This window comes from Podarcis tiliguerta (genome assembly GCF_965153285.1).
Source record: "Podarcis tiliguerta genome assembly, chromosome: 2".
Classification (NCBI taxonomy): Eukaryota; Metazoa; Chordata; class Lepidosauria; order Squamata; family Lacertidae; genus Podarcis; species Podarcis tiliguerta.
Window position 1 is genome coordinate 114,488,511 of NC_139535.1, and position 25,210 is coordinate 114,513,720.

Consider the following 25,210-nt stretch of genomic DNA (forward strand, 5'->3'; position numbering starts at 1 on the left):
AACAACCAGATACAGTCATCACATATAAATCCATGTAAGAAACTTAAACACAAAGTCTCCAGTAATTATAGGCATTCTCAAAATCATCACGGAAGCCTTTAGCTAGTTGTGTGCACCTCCTTTGGCTTGAAATGCAAACAATGAAATAATGCTTTCTTCTTTTCTCCATTGGTTCTCGTCTGCTTCTAGACAAGCTGAGCATTCATTCTGATTTGTTTGCAGCAAGATTAGACAGAATTGGATAATTAATGAGCGTTCATTCAGATTTGTTTGTGGGCAGTTTAGAGAAAGTTGCACCAAGCAAGTGTTGTTCCATACTTTCCTGTCACTTGCCTTACCACAAGAAGTCCAGTGGGCGGGCGGTTGGAGAACAGGCTAGTATCTGCCAGTATGTGATTGAATCCCTCAGTAAAATAGCGAGAGGCTCCATTGGTTTGAAGGCCCAAAGTCACTTAAAGAAAGAATTCTCGTATTGTTTGCTCTATAAGACTCACTTTTTCCCTCCTAAAAAGTAAGGGGAAATGTGTGTGCATCTTATGGAGCGAATGCAGGCTGCGCAGCTATCACAGAAGCCAGAACAGCAAGAGGGATTGCTGCTTTCACTGCGCAGCGATCCCTCTTGCTGTTCTGGCTTCTGAGATTCAGAATATTTTTTTCCTTGTTTTCCTCCTCTAAAAACTAGGTGCGTCTTGTGGTCTGGTGCGTCATATAGAGCAAAAAATACGATAATCTCTCTCTTGGATACAGTGGTGCCCCGCAAGACGAATGCCTCGGAAGACGAAAAACTCGCAAGACGAAAGAGTTTTCCGTTTTCTGAGGTGCTTTGCAAGATGGATTTCCCTATGAGCTTGCTTCGCAATACGAAACGTCTTGCGCCTTTTTTAAAAAAACCGCCAATGGGAAACCGTCAATACGCATTGGTGCTTCGCAAGACGAAAAAACTTGTAGAACGAAAAAACTCGTAGAACGAATTAATTTCATCTTGCGGGGCACCACTGTACCTGTGAGGCTGCCACTCAGCAGGGGAAACTTCAGCTTGCTTCAAAAATAATAAAAATGAAACATCTAGGCCCCACCTGCACTTAAAGAATCCTAGGAATTTGTTAAGGGTACAGAGAGTTGTCAGGAGACCATTAGTCCCCTCACAGAGCTACAATTTTCAGAGTGGTTTAATGGTCAATCCTTCTTCGCAGGGAACTCCAGGAACTGTAGCTCTGTGAGGACAACAGCAGTCTCCTAAAAACCCTCAGCTCTCTTAATGAACTACACTTCCCATGATTCTTTGGGGGAAGCTGTGGCTGTCTAAAGTAGCATCTTTAAATGTATAGGGCAGATGGGGCCTAAGAAACTGGCCTGCTTAGGAACCCGAGAAGGCTTTCATTCCATTGTATGCGCAGCAGCAAACTAAATTTAAAGTCTGTGTCTAAGAAATCCATACTTTGTACCAAGAAACCTCAACATTTGCATGCGGAACGACCTATGCAAGCCACAGCACTGTGTGCTAAGCTGCTCATTTTGCACACACATTGCTTTTTACTACGATGCCCAGGCATTTGATTTTTTTGTTTGCATAGGTTGGGGTCCCGCCACATCCTGCAAAGACATTGTGTGGCTGCAGGAGGGACAGAATCATTCAGTGTCTTCAGGGGAATGTGAGGGAGCAGTAAGAGAGTATCATATGAACTCACCTTACCATCTAAATGTGAGGTCTCCCTCCCTTCTTCTTCCCGTTACTGCCCTCGTGTTTCTCAGTGCATTGTCAACAACATCATGAGGGCTTGGAACTTTAAAACCAAAAAGAAATTAAAACCAGGTTCTCATGAATGGGTGACAGTAGAAGAAAAGGGAAAAGGCAAGATGGCTGCACATCTGTCCTTGGATCATAGTGTCCCAGAGCCACAGCTCTCCTTTAACGTGCCTGAGTGTTCCTTTTGCTGCCTGTCCACAATTTTCAGGAGGCCACTTGGTGGCGCTGTTGTTCTAGTTCACTTGAAGCTTGGAGGAGGACGTGAAGTATGCAATTAAAAGGACTCCACCCTTGTGAGAACAGCTTGTCCAATCTGTTTTATTATTGCATAGAGAGAAACGAAACTTAGCCACCCACCTTTTGTGAAGGTGCTGGTGGCGATTCTTGGTTACCAGTAGACTTTTGCCAGTACAGTGGTACCTTGGGTTACGGATGCTTCAGGTTACAGACGCTTCAGGTTACAGACTCCGGGTTACAGAAATAGTACCTCGGGTTAAGAACTTTGCTTCAGGATGAGAACAGAAATTGTGCTCCGGCAGCAGCAGGAGGCCCCGTTAGCTAAAGTGGTGCTTCAGGTTAAGAACAGTTTCAGGTTAAGAACAGACCTCCGGAACGAATTAAGTACTTAACCCGAGGTACCACTATAGTACCGAAGGCAAATAAGAACCCCCCACCTCTCGCATAACAAGTTGGGTTTGCTGAAATTCCCTTTTCTGCACAATGCAGAATGCGTTTCTGTATGAATTGAGATACATGGTGTGTGTGTGTGTTTGAGAGAGAGGGAAAACTTGACATGAGCCAACAGTGTGACGCGGCAGCTAAAAAAGCCAATGCAATTCTGGGCTGCATCAATAGGAGTATAGCATCTAGATCAAGGGAAGTAATAGTGCCACTGTATTCTGCTCTGGTCAGACCTCACCTGGAGTACTGTGTCCAGTTCTGGGCACCACAGTTCAAGAAGGACACTGACAAACTGGAACGTGTCCAGAGGAGGGCAACCAGAATGGTCAAAGGCCTGGAAACGATGCCTTATGAGGAACGTCTAAGGGAGCTGGGCATGTTTAGCCTGGAGAAGAGGAGGTTAAGGGGTGATATGATAGCCATGTTCAAATATATAAAAGGATGTCACATAGAGGAGGGAGAAAGGTTGTTTTCTGCTGCTCCAGAGAAGCAGAAGTGGATCCAAACTACAAGAAAGAAGATTGCACCTAAACATTAGGAAGAACTTCCTGACAGTCAGAGCTGTTTGACAGTGGAATTTGCTGCCAAGGAGTGTGGCGGAGTCTCCTTCTTTGGAGGTCTTTAAGCAGAGGCTTGACAACCATATGTCAGGAGTGCTCTGATGGTGTTTCCTGCTTGGCAGGGGGTTGGACTCGATGGCCCTTGTGGTCTCTTCCAACTCTATGATTCTATGATTCTATGATTCTACGAAAAAAGGTAGGCAGGCAGATTTCCCTCCAGGAAGTGATATTGCATGGCGTAATATGCACTAGGCAATTTCTATAAAACACACAAGTCCCTGCCCACAGACTAAAAGCAAACTAAAAGCAACATTTAAGAACCTCTCCTTCCTTCCATCCTTCCTAGGTTGGCAGACACATGTTCCTTCTGATCCAACCAAGGCTAGATAGCTTTGTAACTTGGAAGTTTAGCAGGGAAGTTATTAGCTGCCTGGAAATTCCTGGTCATGTTCGTTCAGGCACATGCCTTTCAGCTCTGCATGTGCACGCATACATTTCCCAAATGGAAGACAAGAGTATACACACAGCCCCGAAAGCAAGACTCCATGATAGAAGCGGATAGAGCTGGAGATGGATTTTGCAGACCTGGTTTCAAATCTCATTTCTGCCACGGACTCATTGGATGGGCTTGGGCAAGTCGCTATAGGTCAGCCTCAGTTTCCTTTGTGCGAAGGGTTACGTGGAAATGGAATGGAAATAGAACAGCTGCCAGCTCATTTTCCCAGAGAGCTGCTTGGCTGATTTGTGGATCAGGAAATGGAAGCAGCCACCAGGAAATCTGCAATATTTTGCAGCTTTAAAAGGGATGTACAGTTATTGACACCGTGCTCTAATTTGGTGTGGGAGAGACCCATTACCTTTTGTGCAGTCTCCCAGAGCTACTGTTTCCAGAAAGCTATAGGAGGGCTTGCAGATTTCATCTAGGGGACACCTACCATTATGTACCCTCTCACTGAGCACTGTTATAGCATTGCTTTCCCCTCACCCCTGCCTCTAGATTAGGTAAAGGTAAAGGTACCCCTGCCCGTTCGGGCCAGTCTTGCCAGACTCTAGGGTTGTGCGCCCATCTCACTTAAGAGGCCAGGGGCCAGTGCTGTCCGAAGACACTTCCGGGTCACGTGGCCAGCGTGACAAGCTGCATCTGGCGAGCCAGCGCAGCACACGGAACGCCGTTTACCTTCCCGCTGGTAAGCGGTCCCTTTCGAACTGCTAGGTTGGCAGGCGCTGGCACCAAACGACAGGAGCGCACCCCGCCACGGGGATTCGAACCGCCGACCTTTCGATCGGCAAGTCCTAGGCGCTGAGGCTTTAACCCACAGCGCCACCCGCGTCCCTTGCCTCTAGATTAGGGGTGAGCAATTTGTGGCTCTGCCTAGGTTCTTGAACTTCAATTCCCATCAGCCTCAGCCAGTGCACAGAACTTCTGAAAGGGGTGGTATGTCCATTAGATATGTCCTGCTTGTGAGTTTCCCATAGGCATCTGGTTGGCCACTGTGAGAACTGGGATGGTGGATTGGACAAGCCATTGGCCTGTTCCAGCAGACTCTTCAAATATGCATATGTAAAGACACAGCTTTCATGGGTAGTAGCTAAGAACTCTGCAAAGATGACCTTCCAAACACTCAGGGCATTAAAATATGTACTGAAGTGTTTAAAAAGAGAGCAGAATGCTCAATCATGTTACAGTGGTACCTCGGGTTACATACGCTTCAGGTTACATACGCTTCAGGTTACAGACTCCGCTAACCCAGAAATAGTGCTTCAGGTTAAGAACTTTGCTTCAGGATAAGAACAGAAATCGGGCTCCGGTGGCGCAGCAGCACCGGGAGGCCCCATTAGCTAAAGTGGTGCTTCAGGTTAAGCACAGTTTCAGGTTAAGATCAGACCTCCGGAACGAATTAAGTACTTAACCCGAGGTACCACTGTCTTTTTTGATTGTGCATTAGGGCCGCTGCACATGGTGTGACTGACACACTCCTTGTGGGGGTCAGCTGTGTGAAGTGGCTCACGCATGGATGATATGAATATTCTGCACATCATCACACACAACACAAAATAGGTGTGGTATAGCACGGGTGGCGCTGTGGTCTAAACCACTGAGCCTAGGGCTTGCCGATAGGAAGGTTGGCGGTTCAAATCCCTGCGACGGGGTGAGCTCCCGTTGCTCGGTCCCTGCTCCTGCCAACCTAGCAGTTTGAAAACACATCAAAGTGCAAGTAGATAAATAGGTACCACTCTGGCAGGAAGGTAAACGGTGTTTCCGTGCGCTGCTCTGGTTTTGCCAGAAGTGGCTTAGTCATGCTGGCCACATGACCTGGAAAAACTATCTGAAGACAAACTCCGGCTCCCTCGGCCAGTAAAGCGAAATGAGCGCCGAAACCCCAGAGTCGTTCGCGACTGGACTTAACTGTCAGGGGTCCTTTACCTTTACCTTTTTAGAGTGGTGGTGGGGAATTGCATGATTGGTGAGGTGGTCCTGGCAAGCCATTTCTCAAGAAGGACTCGTCCTTTGATAAATGGAAGAAATTGAAGCGGTCTCCATGTTGTGGCTGTGAGGCGAGCACCAGTTCATAGGCACTCAGGATATCATGTATTCCACACACTTCAGTTCTCAGCAACATTGCAAAATGCCTGGGCAATCTGTTGCTCAAGGAATTGGTTTCGGTGGGATTCAAAAAAGAAAAAATGGACACCAGGCCTTGAGTGCTGAATTTCAGCCTTGCTCAAAAGCCACGGACTGAGCTGTTGGGAGTGGTTCTGGCTACCTCACCACCTCCAAGCCTGTGTGTGCTGCTGCCAATGCACCTGGTGAGCTCAAAGAATTTTTTTTTTCTTTTAAGTCCTGGCAGATGTTGCAAGACTCGGTTGAGGTTGGAATGCTGGCATTCCTCTCCTGATTGGCCAGCCGATCAGCGAGAAGAGCAAGAGATGGCCTTATAAGGAAAACAAGAACACTTGCTGTACTTTGCCACACCTATGTAAGAGACTGGACTTGTCTGGAAAAATGGTGAACATTTCCTCAGTTGGGTGGAGCTGCTTTCTCCGTTTCTTCTAAAAAGATCTTTCTTTCTTTCTTTCTTTCTTTCTTTCTTTCTTTCTTTCTTGGGAAAAAGATCATGTGCATGCAGGGGAAATCACAGCACACCTTACCTGCCAGAGAAATCTGATATGAAACATTTATGTTTTACCCTGTTAAATAAAGACCTCTGCTTTCCCCCGGTCCCCAGGACATTGAACCCATTCACACTGCCGGAATCCCACCTCTTCTTCTGTTCTGATTTCTGCAGTGATGCATAAATATTAGCAATATAAATATCAGGGTTGGGGGGAGAAATTTGACCCAGTTCTAATTTAAAGGCAAACATACCCAATCCATGCTTTCTGAACCAATCCACAAAGTGAAATATAGACAGCCTTCAAAGTTCACACTTCTCTGAATTTTGAAGTGTGGTTCGCCGGCCAAATAGTATGTACCAAAAATGCATATATTAGGCGAAAGTGTGGCTATAATTGCATGTATTAGCAAAAATAACATACAAAAATGCATTATATTAGCTTTGAAAATTTGCATGTTAGGAAAACATTAATTAAAGTGTCTCTATTAGGAGAAATTTGCAATGAAATGCTGATGATTTTTCATGAAAATTTTTCTGATGTAGAGAGGTGGAGAATTGAACTTAGGAGAGAAAAGTGAGAAAGAGAGAAACCAGAACTGATATAGTCACCCACTCCTAGCATCACCCCGCTGTTTTTTGCAGCAACCATGTGAAGTGTGAAAATAATATATGTTGATTTATCTGATTGGGCCAGGAGATACATCTACACGGGGAGTTTAAAAGCACATCAAGTTAAGACTTTAGCATTCATTGAAAGAAAAATCCACATAGCCTGACCTTTACTACCCCTTCATTTAATGAGAATGGGATTGCACTTATTCTGAAGTCACCGAGATGCTGTCAAATTGTTTCTGATTGTTGGAAACTCTGTGAAATTTCTCCTTGGCACATATTTTGTCTTTTGATCTGGACCACCAAGAACTTTTGTGACTCCCCATTAAAACTGTTTGATTTGTGGTGTTTTGTTTTTACCGCTTGTTCACCTAGGTTTTTAAAATCTAGTTTTAAGTAATTTTTAAGAGAGTGTTGTAGTGATTTTAGGGGTTCTTCAAAGCATTTTACAGACAGTCTTCCAATCACATATCAACCTCCTAAGGAAGGTCAGTGTTATTCTCCCCATTTTGCAGATGAGATGCTGAGGCAGGAAGGAAGTGTCTTATCTTGGCCCACCTAGATAGCTTATGGCTGAGGTGTGATTTGAAACCAGATCACCCTCTTTGCCACTAAAGTGACCAGCTTCCTGTCTCACTGAGAAGGCAACAAGTCTTCTTAATTGGAATCCACACAGTGCTAGAAGATTTTTCCAGAAATGAATCATTCAGACTCAACTCCAGACAACTCCACCTTTGTCTTCAGATGCAACCAGGTGTGACTGGAGTGGATTCCTGTGAAGAGCTAGGATTGTTTAGATTGCTGACCAAACCCAATAGATGGGGAAAGCTCCTTAATTGACTCATTCCTTCTGCCAGCAGGTCAAATGCTAACCACATCTTTACAAAGGACTAATTTATCATTACTAGAATCAAGTGGCAAAGATTTTCCCAGACTTTACAACCTCCTTGAAGGACAATGGGGTTGGGTGGGGGTATTATTGCATTGAATGCTTTGAACGTATATATACTTGACTTTCTTCTATAATGTTTTATTTGATGTTTTAAAAATGAGATTGGACTAGATGACGCTTGGGTTGCCTTCCAGCTCTTCAGTTTTATGATTCTATGATAAAGCGGTATAGAAGGCAAATGAATAATAATAAATAATAATAATATTGCACATATGAATATTCCTTCAAGGATAAAATTTTGCATTCCTTACATTTAGAACATTAGCATGTCTGGAAGAAAATTAGGATTAGAACCCATCTCCATGGCATGCTCCTTATCTTCAAAGTATGACCCCTTGCCATCCCCAATCAGAAGCAGAGCATTTCAGGATTCTACCACATTATTCAGTGTGTAACATGTTGAGCATATTTTATTCCAAGGTTGGGAATCTTTGGCCTTGCAGATCTTGTTGGACTCCAGCTCCAGTCAGGCCCAGCCACCATGGGCAATGGACAGGGATGACAGTGGTTAACACAAGTGACTATTCAAGTGGCATAAATGTGCTTTAAATGTGTGGTGTGGAAGTAACGATTGCAGGTTAATGATAATGTGTTTTGAAGGTGGGGGATGAGGTCAAGGCTGTCCAATATTAAATTTGGAAATTACTTCAAAAGCAATCCCACCTAGTACCAAAAAACACACTGGCCATGAATATTGTGTGTATGTGTGTGGGCTTTATTGCCTTGCTTTTGTTTTATTATGTATTTTGTGTTCTCATTTTATATTTTTTTTCTGTTGGGAACCACCCTGGGATCTTCAAATGAAGGCCTGTATACAGATTTAATAAACAATAATAATAATATTACAGGATGGTAGAAAAACTAGAAGCTCTCTTCTCAAGGCTTGGCCTCAGTCTCAACCTTCTCCTCTTCCCACACATTAAATCTTAGCTCTCAGCTCGGCTCCTCAGCAAAGCTTTGCTTCCAAGGTACGGTAAGAAAGACAAACAATATGTAAAGAAGAAAAGAAAAGTGTGTCCCGTGCTACGGACTGGGAGACAACGTGGCTTATAGAGGAGGAAATGTTTCCTGAATGCTTTAACCAGCTCCATGAGGAGATGGCAGAGCTCTCTCTCTCATTTTCCAGAATGCACATTTGGCAATTTGAGATGATAGACAGACTTGTTAAAGATGTCTCTATCCCCAGTGTGAGCAATGCAAAGACCAAACGTTGATGCATGACAGTAACCTTGGAATGCTCTAGATGGCACCCTGAGTGCATGCTTAGAAGCACAAGGAGGGGGCAGGGAAGGAAGAAAAAGCACACAGCTCTTGGGCCATGGAATTCAGGTATGATGAGTAAAACTGGAGTGTTGACTCCCCCAGCAACATAGCTGGAATTGCGGGCCTCTTCTGAGCTCTTCGCAACAACACAGCGTCCCTTCCAGATAATTCTCTAGTAGGTGGTGATCAGTAATGATCATTTCCCTTAATGATTCCTCACTTGGCCTCATTCTTCTCACAGCGCTGGGAGCAAAATTAAGGAGCACATAGCTTCATCGTAGGAATGTAAGCAGGAACCAATTCCCTCCCTTGTCTTCCTCTAAAACCTACTTTGTTCATCTTGTTTTCCGCGATGGCCAAAATGCACATAATTAATTGTGTAATTAATTGCAATGCATTCCAATCGAAGGGAGACATAAAAACAAAACAATGCACAACATAATTATAATGTTTGTGGACTAAAAAGATGCTTGCTTGATTGCTGCTTCTGACCTCAGACAAACATGCAGATGGCAGGAATTCCTGCTCTTGCTCCTGACAGAATTCTCCAGCTTCCCTATTTCATATCTTCTTCTGCACCCTCCTGTCCTGAAGGGGGCAGTTTGAGCACTGCTGCCTTCCCTTCTCCCACTGAAGTCAGTTTCTCTGAAATATTATTATTTTCTAGCTAAGAAGAAGAAGAAGAAGAGTTTGGATTTGATATCCCGCTTTATCACTACCCTAAGGAGTCTTTTACCTAAGGGACGCGGGTGGCACTGTGGGTTAAACCACAGAGACTAGGACTTGCCAATCAGTAGGTCAGCAGTTCAAATCCCTGTGTTGGGTGAGCTCCCGTTGCTCGGTCCCTGCTCCTGCCAACCTAGCAGTTCGAAAGCACGCCAAAGTGCAAGTAGATAAATAGGTACTGCTCCAGCGGGAAGGTAAACGGCATTTTTGTGCGCTGCTCTGGTTCTCCAGAAACGGCTTAGTCATGCTGGCCACGTGACCCGGAAGCTGTAGGCCGGGTCCCTCGGTCAATAAAGCGAGACGAGCGCTGCAACTCCAGAGTCGGCCACGACTGGACCTAATGGTCCCTTTACCTTTAAAGAATCTCAATGCGGCTAACATTCTACTTTCCCTTCCTCCCCCACAACAAACACTCTGAGAGGTGAGTGGGGCTACGAGACTAGCCCAAGGTCACCCAGCAGCTGCATGTGGAGGAGCGGAGACGTGAACCCGGTTCACCAGATTACGAGTCTACCGCTCATAACCACTGCCCCACACTGTCTCTCGCCACTCTAAGTGGTGGAGTGCATGCCCAAACCCCTAGGTTTAATCCATGCCATCTCCACGTAAAAGAATAAGGGTTCAGCTGATGAGATAGGCCTTGGAGAGCTTGTCATAGCTGACAATACTGTGCCAGGTGGAGAAATAAGTGGGACCTGGTAGAAGTCAGTTTTTTTCTGGTGCTTCTCAACAGTAATGAGCTGGAGGACAATTTGAAGGCAGACTTGGTGAGCAAAAGGATTTTTTGCCTCCGAGCTGGGTTTATTTCTGGTCTTGGAGCATTGGGGGACTGGGGAGTAGATTGGGAAGAATGTGTGTGTGTGTGTTTAATGGGACTTGGCTGGCAGAGAAAAGCTTAAGCTTTCCCCCCCATTTCTCCTTGCCAATGGACCCTTTCTGTCCTTCATTAGCCAACTTCAGGACTGAGAGCACCGTGGCTCCTGCAGTCTCCCCGCCCTGCTTAAACTGAACTGCTTTGCAAATGCAGCCCTGCAGCCCTGCTCTCTACGTGTAAAGGTAAAGGGACCCCTGACCATTAGGTCCAGTCGTGACTGACTCTGGGGTTGCGCGCTCATCTCACTCTATAGGCCGAGGGAGCCGGCGTTTGTCCGCAGACAGCTTCCGGGTCATGTGGCCAGCATGACTAAGCCGCTTCTGGCGAACCAGAGCAGCACACGGAAACGCTGTTTACCTTCCTGCCGGAGCGGTACCTATTTATCTACTGGCACTTTGAAGTGGTTTGAAACTGCTAGGTTGGCAGGAGCAGGGACTGAGCAACGGGAGCTCACCCCGTCGCGGGGATTCGAACCGCCGACCTTCTGATCAGCAAGTCCTAGGCTCTGTGGTTTAACCCACAGCGCCACCTGCGTCCCTTGCTCTCTATGTGTAGGTTCCCCCTATGATTTAAACCCCTTCACGTTGCACTACAGATGTAGAACAAGCTCTTTGCTTTGGTCATTCCTCATGCTGAGCCAGCAAAGAATATGATAGCAGCGATGGCACCTCTTTGCCCCACACCATTTTAATCGCATGCAGGGCAACGAGTGAATACCGCGCCTGCTCGCATCTCAGTTCCGTCCTAGCTGCCAGGTTGCTATGGCCTGCCCAGTTTCTCTGTGTGGTAACAGCTAGGAGGTAAACAGTGACTCATACAGGCCTCAAGGACTGCTGGGAGCTGGAATGAGGAGAACATACCTGGACAGCTCACAGCAATGCTATGAGAAGCAGCCCTGCGTGCCTTGCTAGCAACCTGTCCCCCTTGTCTACTGCTATTTTTCATTTCAATATTGGCCCCAGTCCTGCTCTGCTAAACTAGTTCAAATATTTAGCTTGTCTATCTGGTGCCGAATTGAAACGTGTCCCCTGTCCCTCTCCCCTTCCCAGCTTCCCAATGATTCACTGTTTGATTTGTGGAAGCATCACCAGCCCTCCCTCCCTCTCACTCCAGTTCCTCGGCCCCACCTCTCAGTCGACAGAGATGCTATTCAGAGCTTAGCCTCTAATCCTCCTGCTTCCATGACCCTTTTCATTTCAGGAAGTGTCTCAACAAGTCCTGCATTGTTCGCTGTTGGAAGGGAGTGAATGCCCACCACTTCTCAAGGCTAGAGGGCACTGTAGATCCTTGCGAATTTTCATTCCCATAGGCTGAGGTGTATGGCAGGGTGGGTGAGGAGAGGACTGGCACACTTTATACAGTGGTACCTCAGGTTAAGTACTTAATTCGTTCCGGAGGTCTGTACTTAACCTGAAGCTGTTCTTAACCTGAAGCACCACTTGAGCTAATGGGGCCTCCTGCTGCTGCTGCATGATTTCTGCTCTCATCCTGAAGCAAAGTTCTTAACCCGAGGTACTAGTTCTGGGTTAGCGGAGTCTATAACCTGAAGCATATGTAACCTGAAGTGTATGTAACCTGAGGTACCACTGTATAAGGTGTGGTGTGTGTGAACCTTTGGCAAAGGGAGCAGTAAGCGGTTGCTTCGAGGAGCACAGATTCCTCCTCTGCCCTCCCTTCTAATATTTTCTGTGTATGCTAGCACGACAAAGCTCCCCCAACTCTACAACCATTAAAGGTGCAAAAATTTGCCCTCTTTTGTACCTAGAATCCCTCTGGACTTAGTTGTATACAGCAGGGGGGAACCAAGCCAGGCAGAGGGAGCCCAGGAGAAATTTCTTCTGCTGACTGATGCTTCTGAGTGTCCAGAGATCCACATTTTTTAATTTTATGAAGGGGTAGGGTGGTCTAAACCACAGAGCCTAGGGCTTGTGATCAGAAGGTCGGCGGTTCGAATTCCTGCGACGGGGTGAGTTCCCGTTGCTCGGTCCCTGCTCCTGCCCACCTAGTAGTTTGAGAGCACGTCAAAGTGCAAGTTCAGTGGTACCTCAGGTTACATACGCTTCAGGTTACAGACTCCGCTAACCAAGAAATAGTACCTCGGGTTAAGAACTTTGCTTCAGGATGAGAACAGAAATTGTGCTCTGGCTGAGCGGCGGCAGCAGGAGGCCCCATTAGCTAAAGTGGTGCTTCAGGTTAAGAACAGTTTCAAGTTAAGAATGGACCTCTGGAACGAATTAAGTACTTAACCCGAGGTACTACTGTAGATAAACAGGTACTGCTCCGGCAGGAAGGTAAACAACATTTCCATGCGCTGCTCTGGTTCGCCAGAAGCGGCTTAGTCATGCTGGCCACATGACCCGGAAGCTGTACGCCAGCTCCCTCGGCCAATAAAGCGAGATGAGCGCCACAGCCCCAGAGTCGGTCACGACTGGACCTAACGGTCAGGGGTCCCTTTACCTATTTCTTTAGGGTGGTCTTCTTCCTTGCAATATTCCTCAAGGAAAATATGAGCCCATAGGCTCCCCCCTTTGTTTGTTTGATCTGCCTGCTCTTGCATAACAAATGAATGAATGAAAAGTGTGTTGAAGGGAGACATTCTCAGCTGGGCCTCACCACCCTTTCATTCATCTTGTGGCCAGGCTAGAAGCATCTGTGTGTGTGTGTGTGTGCGTGCGTGCACACGCGTACACACATGTGCACACATACTCCATTCAGATTGGGCACACAGCAATAGGGAAGGCTTTTTAAAGAGACCCATACTGGCTTCCTGATGAAAATCACCCCTCTTCCCCAAGCTGCTATTTGCATTAGTAGGGAAAATGTATGAATGCAGTTTTGGGATTGGGCTATTTAAGTGTGCCGCTCTTATTATGCATTCCTCCTAGGGTGCTTCTGGACAAGTATTTATTATGGGAAGGGTGCTCCTTATGCTCACATTATTATTTTGCAACATTTATACATTGTTGGCTTCAAAGTGCTGAACAGTAAAAGGTAAAGGGACCCCTGACCATTAGGTCCAGTCATGACCAATTCTGGGGTTGCGGCACTCATCTCGCTTTATTGGCCGAAGGAGCCGGCGTACAGCTTCCGGGTCATGTGGCCAGCATGACTAAGCCGCGTATGGCGAACCAGAGCAGTGCACGGAAACGCCATTTACCTTCCTGCCGGAGCAGTACCTATTTATCTACTTGCACTTTGATGTGCTTTCGAACTGCTAGGTGGGCAGAAGCAGGGACCGAGCGACGGGAGCTCACCCCGTGGTGGGGATTCTAACCACCGACCTTCTGATCGGCAAGTCCTAGGCTCTGTGGTTTAACCCACAGCGCCACCAGCGTCCCAATAGGGCTATAAAGTAAAGGTAAAAGGACCCCTGACCATTAGGTCCAGTCGTGACCAACTGGGGTTGCAGTGCTTATCTCGCTTTATTGGCCGAGGGATCCGGCGTACAGCTTCCAGGTCATGTGGCCAGCATGACTGAGCCGCTTCTGGCGAACCAGAGCAGTGCACGGAAACGCCATTTACCTTCCTGCCGGAGCAGTACCTATTTATCTACTTGTACTTTGATGTGCTTTCGAACTGCTAGGTGGGCAGGAGCAGGGACCGAGCGACGGGAGCTCACCCCGTGGTGATGATTCGAACCACCGACCTTCTGATCGGCAAATCCTAGGCTCTGTGGCTTAACCCACAGCGCCACCAGCGTGAACAGTACCCACCCTTTAATTTAGATTTTCCTTTTCTGGGGACAATTCACTACATTTCAGTTTTACTTAACCCCCACCCCCATTGCCAATGAACCATTTGTGATATTTCAGCAGCTTGCCTGCATTATTCAATTTCCATCTAGAAACATCCACGTTCAGCTGGCCTAGAAAAAGATAGATTGTACCCCGGTCAAGAGGGCTCTTAAAAGGTAAAGGTACCCCTTCCTGTACGGGCCAGTCTTGCCAGACTCTAGGGTTGTGCGCTCATCTCACTCTATAGGCCGGGAGCCAGCGCTGTCCGAAGACACCTCCGGGTCACGTGGCCAGCATGACAAGCTGCATCTGGCGAGCCAGCACAGCACACGGAAACGCCGTTTACCTTCCCGCTGGTAAGCGGTCCCTATTTATCTACTTGCACCCGGGGGTGCTTTCGAACTGCTAGGTTGGCAGGCACTGGGACCGAACAATGGGAGCGCACCCTGCCGCGGGGATTCGAACCGCCGACCATGCAATCGGCAAGTCCTAGGCGCTGAGGTTTTACCCACAGCGCCACCCGCGTCCCACTAAGAGGGCTCTTAGGGTAAGGGAAAAACCTGTATTCATTTATCTCTCTCTTTTGTGTGCAAGGCCCTGCCCCTTGTGTACAGGCCAGACTACCCAGGGGTAGAGGGGCGCTTTTGATCCCGCCACAACAGCTACCTCCAGGCATAATACTTTATTTTTTCATAGAAGCAAATGGTACCCATTCTACTGGAGGAAAATAAAGGGATATAGCTAAGTCAATGTTTGGTGGGATCCGCTGGATGACTGAGGCTCCCCTCAGTCAACTATTGTTACCCATGCACTAGCCTTTCTCAAACTTGATTCCCCAGATGTTGTTTTGCTACTACTCCCATCATCCCTGGTGACTGGTCCTGGCAGCTAAGGATGATGGGAGTTGTAGTCCAACAGCATCTGGGGACCCAAGTTTGAGAAAGGCTGCCATATACGTTACTCCTTACAGATCAGTGGCAACTATGGATTTATGTAGGAGAGAGTAAGGGGCAGAACTGAGTGTGCTTGTGAGTATGTTTAAACCTGTCCCTTTCTCCATCATCTGATGTCCCCAGTATCAATTTAGGGTAATTTCACTGCTCATCTAAACAACACAATTGTTTCTACATTTGCTGCTCCACATCTGCCAGTATAAAAAACCCTGACGTTTGCTGTGAGGTACCAGCAATATTTCACCTCCTTTCTTGAACAACAGAAAGTCCCTTCCTGCAAGTGGATGGCCCAAATCTCAAACAAAAAAATAATTAAAGGTCTAGGTGTCTTCCTGTCTATGTATTTGAACTACTGCATGGCTCTCTTCCAAAAGAGGCTAGAAGATCTCTTCCCAGAATGCTTCAAGGCAGCAGCTCAGGCTCACTTACCTTCCCTGAACAGAATGCAAACCATCCAGGGCTGGCTCAAAACTTTCCCCATAGTGACTACAAGCATGAAGGCCATTCTTTGGTGAGTCACTTCTGGAGAGCCTCTGTTTTGACGCACCTTGTTTGCCTCGCTGTTTCCATTTGGAAATACTCCTATCACAATGTTAATCTGTCAAAAGTTGTTTGCCCTGCAGACGAGTATCTGCATTTTATGGTGACTAAGAATACACATTGTGGTTGACTAACTAAAGCCTGATCCTTGGATGATGATGTTTGTTTTCTAAAGACAGCCAAAAACTTGACATTTTGACTTTTCTCAGTTTACGTGGGATGAACTAAGATAGCAAGGGAATGAGATGTTTTGCTTGCTACCTGCTTGGAAAAACTCTTGAACAGGCAAAATGGCCATTATTATGCAGGGTGGTTAAATATGCACAACGGAAGGGTTTCCGTTTAGCAAGGACTCCTGGAAGTTTATAGTGTTCTGTGTGGATATTCATTCTGCATCCCAGGAACATCACTTCCAGAGAGTCGACCACCCTGTGTCAAGAATGGGTGGAAGGGCTGTAGGTCAAATAGTAGAGCATATCCTTTGAATGCAGAAAGTCTCAATTTTGATCCTCACCACCTCCAGGTATGGCTGGGAGTGTTCCTGGCCTGAAACCCTGCCTGTTAACCGGAGACAGTACAGTGGTACCTCGGGTTAAGTACTTAATTCGTTCCGGAGGTCCATTCTTAACCTGAAACTGTTCTTAACCTGAAGCACCACTTTAGCTAATGGGGCCTCCTGCTGCTGCCGCACCGCCGGAGCACGATTTCTGTTCTCATCCTGAAGCAAAGTACTTAACCCGAGGTAATATTTCTGGGTTAATGGAGTCTGTAACCTGAAGCGTCTGTAACCTGAAGCATATGTAACCTGAGGTACCACTGTACATGGACCAATGGGCTGACTTCCAATTCAGCGTAAGGAATCTTCCTATGTTCCTAAGAGGATGGCAGCACCCCTTTGCCCCCCCCCCCCCAGTGCACTCCATAGGAGTGAATAGAATTGTATATGGGAAGTAGTAACATTTTTTTCCACCTCAGTGGATTGAACTGTCAGGGGGTAATTTATATCCTAAATACAATAAAAAGGTAGAGGGCAGTGCCATGGACAGAAACGCCCATTGGGTGTCCTGCTGTGTAGATGCCTGATTATCGTCTTCCAAAGCAACTACAGTGGTACCTCGGGTTACATACGCTTCAGGTTACATACGCTTCAGGTTACAGACTCCGCTAACCCAGAAATAGTACCTCAGGTTAAGAACTTTGCTTCAGGATGAGAAAAGAAATCGTGCTCCGGTGGCGCAGCGGCAGCGGGAGGCCCCATTAGCTAAAGTGGTGCTTCAGGTTAAGAACAGTTTCAGGTTAAGTATGGACCTCCGGAACAAATTAAGTACTTAACCCAAGGTACCACTGTACTCTATTCTGAACTTAAAAATGGAAAGCGTAATGCTGGTGGTTAACAAAAGAGGTTTAAAGACTCTCTCAAGGCAAATCTAAAAAAAATGTAGTATAAACACCAACAACTGGGAAACACTGGCCTGTGAGTGCTCCAATGGGAGAACAGCCTTTGCCAAAGATATCATGGGCTTTGAAGATGCTTGAACTCAGGATGAAAGGGAGAAACATGCTAAGTGGAAGGCATGCTTGGCAAACCCTCACCGTGATCAACTCCTGCCCAGAAACCTCCTGTGGAAGGACGTGTGGATCCAGAATTGGCCTCCATAGTCACTTACGGACTCACTGTTAAAACTGTGTTTATGGAAGACAATCTTACTCGGCTATGAGGGATCGCCAAAGAAGAAGATGATATTGAACATACATTTTGAATTTTGTGCATTTTAGCAAAAGTACCGTGTGGTGATATTGTGCTGCCTTGCCCATGCTTCTTATCCTTGCTTTCACCCTTTGATAACTGGCTAGGAAGCTAGGACTTTTATGTGGACTTTATATGGTGTCTAGAAATTTGATTGTAATAAATAGAGTAATAAATATAATTCAAGTAGGCGAGGATCACAAGCCTCAGTAACTGATATTAGTTCCTTCCAGAGAAGTAGGCATGTCATCTTTTCAGAGTCTTATGCAAAAACATTGTATATTGTCTTCTGTGGAACCCCCACACTTTATATGACCCTCCCTAATTTTAAAGTATCTGCTTTTTTCTTTAAAAATTTAAAAAGGGGACATTTGGCAACCCCCCCCCCAAGGATCTTTTGTATTAGGTAGTGCTGAAGAACCTTGTGAGCTGAACATAGAATCATAGAATCATAGAATCATAGAGTTGGAAGAGACCACAAGGGCCATCGAGTCCAACCCCCTGCCAAGCAGGAAACACCATCAGAGCACTCCTGACATATGGTTGTCAAGCCTCTGCTTAAAGACCTCCAAAGAAGGAGACTCCACCACACTCCTTGGCAGCAAATTCCACTGTCAAACAGCTCTTACTGTCAGGAAGTTCTTCCTAATGTTTAGGTGGAATCTTCTTTCTTGTAGTTTGGATCCATTGCTCTGTGTCCGCTTCTCTGGAGCAGCAGAAAACAACCTTTCTCCCTCCTCTATGTGACATCCTTTTATATATATCCATATATATATATATATATATATATATATATTCTATTCTATGATTCTATGTTAACATAAAAGCTTAATGATAACTTGCTTTAGATATCCAAAGTGTGGGTTCACTGGAGCAGTCAGTGGACCTGGAATTTTGCTGCTGAAATGTAAGAGCAGATGTTTGGTATAGGAATCAGGTATTTTTCGAGGAATGAATGACACTTCTCATACCTTGTTTTTAAATAGCTCAGTACTTTTATTAACACAGCCATGTTTTAATACAATGCAACAGAAATAAACAAAGAGGATCTTTTCTTCAACAGCATCATGCAACCTTATGGACCAGGCTTCCCAAGCAACTAATACCTTGCCCACAGAAATTTGCACAAGTTAGAACAAAGTCAAAGAATCAGAAATCTCATCTGCTTTAAGTTGCCATCTGGTTATTGTGATGGTTCTCGAACTTAGTGGTGATGACGAGAGACCCAGTTTAAAATTTTGATAAACCCAAATCTGGCTGTGTTACCTTTAGATGAACAGATTTCACTGCACGGGTCAGGGGCTGTGAAATTTGAACGCCCCAGTCTCCAGCCTAGTGTGCTTTAAAAACTGCCAAGCACTGGAGGTCAACATCCTCATTTTAGTAACCTGTTGCATCTATCCAACTCCTCTTAGAGCAGAAAATATGCAACGTATGTATTAACTATGTTTCCCTTCCGCAACATGGCGTAAGATTGGTGACCTAGAAATTTTCCATTGGGGAAAATCAATTGTGGTCTCATTGGCCTGTTCACCTATATATTCCCATTATGGGCTGTGGCACAAAGCCTATCAAGATCCAATACCAATAAGGTTGCAGGAGTGCAGGTTGATGGCAAAGTTTGACCCCAAAGTGTAGAAATGCTCCCCTATAGGTTATATATTTAGTTGCAAACAAAGGAAAAACTAAGCATTAAGTTTAGAAGAACCAAAATAAGTTATACAAATATATGAGTAATGCTAATGGTATCATCTCAGCAAATACTAATAAATATCCTACGAGAATAGCACCTAACCTCAGATCTGCTATTTGTCTTTTACTTTAACAGCTGACTTCCATATGCAATGTGTACACCTGCAGCAAAACCCTCACCTTGAGAAATAGGCCAATACAATTCAGGGCTCATGTCCTTGACCTGTGATGAAGGCAAACTTGAAAGGTCCCATTTTCTTTGGAGACAATCCTCACTTCACATTCCACAGTCAGTCCCCTGCCTTCTCTCTCTCTCTCTCTCTCTCTCTCTCTCTCTTCCTCTCTCTCCCCCCCCCCCCAGTAACTTTCCACATTGTTCTCAGTTTTCTTGGCATTACTCTTCTGAGTTAGTAATCACTGCCTAAATATTTTCCTCCTTGACCAACTAGGCTTAACTATCATGTGCATATTGTTTTTAATTTGTTTGGGTTTTTTCTTTTTCTTTTTTAAAAAAAGAATACATTCTTCTCTATTTGCAAGTGCAATCTTATGCATGCCTACTCATGAGTAAGCCCACTGGGTCTTACTGCCAGGTAAGGGTGCACAGGGTTCCAGGCTTAGTTATGATCAGCTTCCATCACTTTGTCTAATCCATAAGCAGAAATAGAGGGGCAATGGAATGGCGCCATTGCAGCAGCAGCGCAATGAGGCTTAAGTTAATTGCTCAGTCTCTAATCACTGGACTCCACAGTCCCTGGATCTGAGTACACATGTTCAGCTCTACAACTTGCTGATACAGAAAAGAAACACCACACCAACACCTATCTATAGTCATTACACCAACACCTATCTAAGCTTATATGAACATGCAAAGTTCTGCCCACCTACCTACCCCATTGTTCCCTGAATCTACAACATGCTAGCATGTGACTATGTTTGGGTAGGCAGTTAGCCCAGAATTTATGCTAAAAATCTCTGAGGTGCACCTACTTTTTATCTGGCTCTTATGGTGCTCTCTCAAAGCAAACACAAACGGGCAATTCCTTACCAGCTACAGTGGTACCTCGGGTTACAAACACCTCTGGTTACAGACTCCGCTAACCTGGAAGTAGTACCTCGGGCTAAGAACTTTGCCCCAGGATGAGAACAGAAATCACGTGCCAGTGGTGCGGTGGCAACTGGAGGCCCCGTTAGCTAAAGTGGTACCTCAGGTTAAGAACGGTTTCAGGTTAAGAACGGACCTCCGGAACGAATTAAGTTCATAACCAGAGGTACCACTGTCTTCCTAATGGTAGCATGGTTACAAACACTAATTTTGCATCATTTAGCATCTATTTTGCACCAGGAGTTTTGTGGCATCTAACCTGGGGATTGTATATGCTCACATTCTGCTTCAGGAGCATAAGGGAATAAGAGTTTGTGCTATTGTCTCATGCAACCGGCAGGTACTCTGAAGAACTGGGATGGAAGAACTAAATTCTACATCTGTTATAGACCGGGTCTTGTCCAGATGGGGACAAGTTAAGACCCCATGTGACATGTGCTTATCTGTACGCAAGAATCTTGGAATAGCTCACAAGCAAAAAAAACTTTGGCAGCTGAAGTATATGAAGTGTAGCATGGGCCTATTAAAAAAGCAAGTGTTTAACACAGTTTTAGCAAGACGAGTCCCAACCATGACTTGACTTGTGAGATACATATTTTAGTTTGCCAGAGCCTTCTGAGGAACTGGGGGGGAAATGCTCTGCCTTTAAGAATCCAGCAGATAAACTCAAAATGGTGTCCCTAAAAGCAGCCAGAAGAGGAGCAGTGAAATGTCCCCACTGGTTGCATTTCACACAGAAAAAAAAAAATCCCTTGCTGAGCACCACTTGTATTTCAAAAAGCCCAGAAATAATTTAATCTACATATTATTATTTTTTGAGTATAAGTAAAAGAAAGAAGGTAGAAAGGGCACTGTTTATAATACAAGTCAAAAGCCTATTCTGTTGGCTTCTAGGTTCTTCTAATAGGTAATGCTGGCATTATAACTCCAATACTAGTTTTCCCTCACCACAGAGAATACTACTCTGTGAACTTGACCCCCACAAACCCTAAGAGACAAGGTCGTGGCCACCTGTAGGAGTTCGATTTCCAACTGTTAACCTCAGTAATTTAAGGCTTAATGTGGATTTCCATCTGTGGACCATGAGTCAATGGATGGAATGAGGCTTCTAGAAGAAGGTATCTGGATCCCAGTCATGTGCTCCTGGGACACTTACTCCATAGAGCCAGACTCAACATAGTAGCATATTTCACCAGCTGGAAGGTGGTGGTGCTCATCAGTGCTAAATTCATAGACCATACAGACAGGGATTCCAATTGCTGGCTCATCACTCTGGGATCTGGAAAGGCCTCTGTCCACCAAAGGTCCACTCTCTGGGTTGCCTTCATGTCCACCACTGTGGCTTATACACAGGTTATCTACTATGGCCTCTTCACTTCTGCCGCTGTAGCTTCTAGAGAGACCAACTTCTGGCACATTTTCTTTTTCAGAGCTGTGGCTTCGAGACAGACTGCTTTCTGGAGCATCTTCGCTTTCAGTTCTGGACAAATTAGGGGGTGAAATAACTGCACATCTATAGCTGTAGCTTCTAGAAACTGTGCCCTCTGGGATATTTTCAGTTTCCTTGCTGCTGCTTCTAGATAGACTAGCCTCTGAGGCACCTCTGCTAACTTCACTGGAGCTTCTATAAAAATCAGCTGGTTTAAAGCTCCCACTTTCTCCACTGTGGCTTCTAGAAAAGCTTGGCTCTATAGCATCTCCACTTCTTCTGTGAATCCAAATAGGAGTAGATGTCTCCACAGGGCTTCCACTCTCGCCACTGTGACTTCTAGCAAAACTATCGCCTTTGGCTTCTGTACTTCTACAAAGACCAGACTCTAAGATAACGTTATGGGCCTCACTATAACTGTGATCATCTACCAACCTTCCACTTCTATCACTATGACTTTCTTTGCTTTCACTGCTGTGGTCTCTTGAAAGGCCACCACCTACAAATCTTCCACTGTTGCTGCTTTGGCTTCTGGAAAGACTACCCTCTGAGGTGCCTCTGCCTCCACTGCTAGGACTTCCAGAAGCACTGCGTTCTATAAAGGTTGCATTAGTACCACTGGAGCATCTTGAAAGGTTGCCCTCTTGTGTACCTTCAGTGCGGGCTCTAGTAAAGACAGTGTCTGCAAAGCCTCCACTTCTGCTTCTAAAAGAACCACCCTGTGAGCCATCTCTGCTGGCCTTGCTGCTGCTTCTAGAAACTCCACCAACTGGAACGCCACCATCTTCAGCGCTGTTGGTTCTGGAAACCGCAGACTCAGCAGAGCCATCGCTTCCATGGCTGTCATGGGCTTCCTTTCCATCACTGTAGCTTCTAGAAGGGCTGTTAACCGAGATGTAGCTGCTTGCCCCACTATGACTTCTAGATATGCTACCCACCGGGACTCCACTATCTTCAGCACTGTTGGTTCTAGAAACAGTAGGCTCAGCATATCCTTCACTTCCATGGCTAACATCACTCTCGTTTCTAGAAAGGCTACCACCAGAGGCATAGCTGCTTGCTCTGCTATTGCTTCTAGATGTGCCACCTACTGGGACTCCACCGTCTTCAGCACTGTTGGTTCTAGAAACAATAGGCTCAGCATATCCTTCACTTCTATGACTAACATCACTCTCGTTTCTAGAAAGGCTACCACCAGAGGCATAGCTGCTTGCCCTGCTATTGCTTCTAGATGTGCCACCCACTGGGACCCCACCGTCTTCAGCACTGTTGGTTCTAGAAACAATAGGCTCAGCATATCCTTCATTTCCATGGCTAACATCAGTCTCGTTTCTAGAAAGGCTACCACCAGAGGCATAGCTGCTTGCCCTGCTATTGTTTCTAGATATGCCACCCACTGGGACCCCACCGTCTTCAGCACTGTTGGTTCTAGAAACAATAGGCTCAGCATACCCTTCATTTCCATGGCTACTATCATTCTGGATTCTAGAAAGGCTACCACCAGAGGCATAGCTGCTTGCCCTGCTATTGTTTCTAGCTATGCCACCCACTGGGACCCCACCGTCTTCAGCACTGTAAACACTAGGCTCAACACATGCTTCACTTCCATAGTTTCCATGGATTTCATTTTCATTACTTTCGCTTCTAGAAAGGCCACCTTCCACATAGGATGCACTGGTACCACTATAGCTTCTAGAAAGGCTGCCCCTTGAGACACCTTCACTCTCACCACTATGAGTTCTAGCAAAAACTTTATCTGCTAAGTCTCCACTTCTGCTGCTTTGGCTTCTAGAACAGTTGCCCTCTTGGACACCTTCACTTGCGCCACTGTTGGTTCTAGCGAATACACTGTCAGTCAAACCAACACTTCTGTTGCTTTGGCTTCTAGAGAGGCTGCCTTCTAGGTTATCTCCACTCCTGTTACTGTGGCTTCTATAACTCCCACTTCCATGACCCTGACTTCTAGAGACACTGCTATTCATGGTGTCTTCAATGTCTGCAAAATTTCCACTTCTGCTACTGCTTCTAGAAGTACTACTCTCCAAGGTACCTTTGCGGATACTGCTATGACTTCTTGCAGCCTCTGAGATACCCTCTGAAGGACCTCCACTTCTATTGCTATGGCTTCTAGAGAAATCATCATTGGAAAACCCTCTGCTTCCACCACTATGACTTCTAGAAAGTCCACTTTCCAAACTGCTTCTGCTACGGTTCATGTTATCTGTTGAAACTTCATTTGCTATGCTTGCCGCATTTGAGGTGGTTGTGATGTTGGTGTTGGATGAAGCTGTGAAGGAAAAACAGAGAGGATGGTTGCAGTTTTGGGAGGTTTCTCTTATACTTTTACTGTAAAGGTAAAGGGACCCCTGACAGTTAAGTCCAGTCGCGAACAATTCTGGGGTTGTGGTGCTCATCTCGCTTTACAGGCTGAGGGAGCCGGCGTTTGTCTGTTCCACGGACAGTTTTTCCGGGTCATGTGGCCAACATGACTAAGCCACTTCTGGTACAACTGAACACCGACGCCAGAGCAGCACATGGAAACACCATTTACCTTCCTGCCGGAGCAGTACCTATTTATCTACTTGCACTTTGATGTGCTTTCAAACTGCTAGGTTGGCAGGAGCTGGGATTGATCAATGGGAGCTCACCCTGTCGCGGGGATTCGAACCGCCGAACTTTTTATGGGCAAGTCCAAGGCTCAGTGGTTTAGATCACCATGCCACCCACGTCCCCACACTTTTACTGTAGTGTTTCTCATTTTGAAGGACATTCCACTTAAGTATTTGAATCTAAAGCATCCCTCTAGTGCTGGCTCCAGGGTTTTTATTTTGGGAGGGGAGGGCGCTTGGGCAAGATGACCTTAGTGGGACCTCCCTGAGTGGGCTCACCACCTCCTTGTTACTGTCCCCACATTCTCAACTGCTGTTCTTTTTCCATTTGGGCCCAGTCTAATCACCCGCTCAGATGGAGAGAGCAAGGCAACTGGAGGGTGCTGCTCTATCTTGTCAATACTTGCATGCATCTAGAGGGGAGGTAAACAAGCAGTGATAGTGAGCGGGAGGAGCAACAGGGCCTGAATGCCTTAGGTGCTGATAGTGGGCCTCCTGCAAGGACCTGGACCTTGGGCAGGTGCCCAAAGTCCTTCTTGCTGCTGCTTCTTAGCTCAATCTCCTTTTCAGCTTTTAGAAAGACTTGGTCAAATGTAGGATGCTCTTCAGTATAATGAGCATAGCTGATAATCAATCAAACAACAACAAAAATAAACTTACAGTGCTTTGGCATGGAGTAGATTCTGCTAATGACAGCAGGCTGTGGGGACTCCATGCTGTGAAGGGAAAAAGGTAATGAGGTAAGCTACAGAAGAAGAAAAACATCTAAAGAAGTAGAGTTCAACAGTTTGGTTAAAAAGTCTGGGATGTGAATAGGAGTCATCATTGCTACATGTGTAGAATGCTGGTGGATTAAGAACCCTCAGAGTT

The 25,210-nt window shown here is 45.8% G+C and overlaps 1 protein-coding gene across 1 annotated transcript in view; it reads right to left on the reverse strand.

Annotated features, from left to right (window-relative positions):
• Positions 1 to 18,477: 18,477 nt before the first annotated feature.
• The window catches only part of LOC310671387 (uncharacterized protein), a 50,854-nt gene continuing 44,121 nt past the window's right edge, over positions 18,478 to 25,210 (reverse strand). Inside the window, exons 8-9 of the mRNA XM_083427293.1 lie at positions 25,001 to 25,056; positions 18,478 to 24,018 (exon numbers count right to left, since the gene is read on the reverse strand). Of these exons, the coding sequence (XP_083283419.1) occupies positions 21,455 to 24,018; positions 25,001 to 25,056 (2,620 nt within the window). The 3' untranslated portion in view covers positions 18,478 to 21,454. The remainder of the gene's footprint in view (positions 24,019 to 25,000; positions 25,057 to 25,210) is intronic.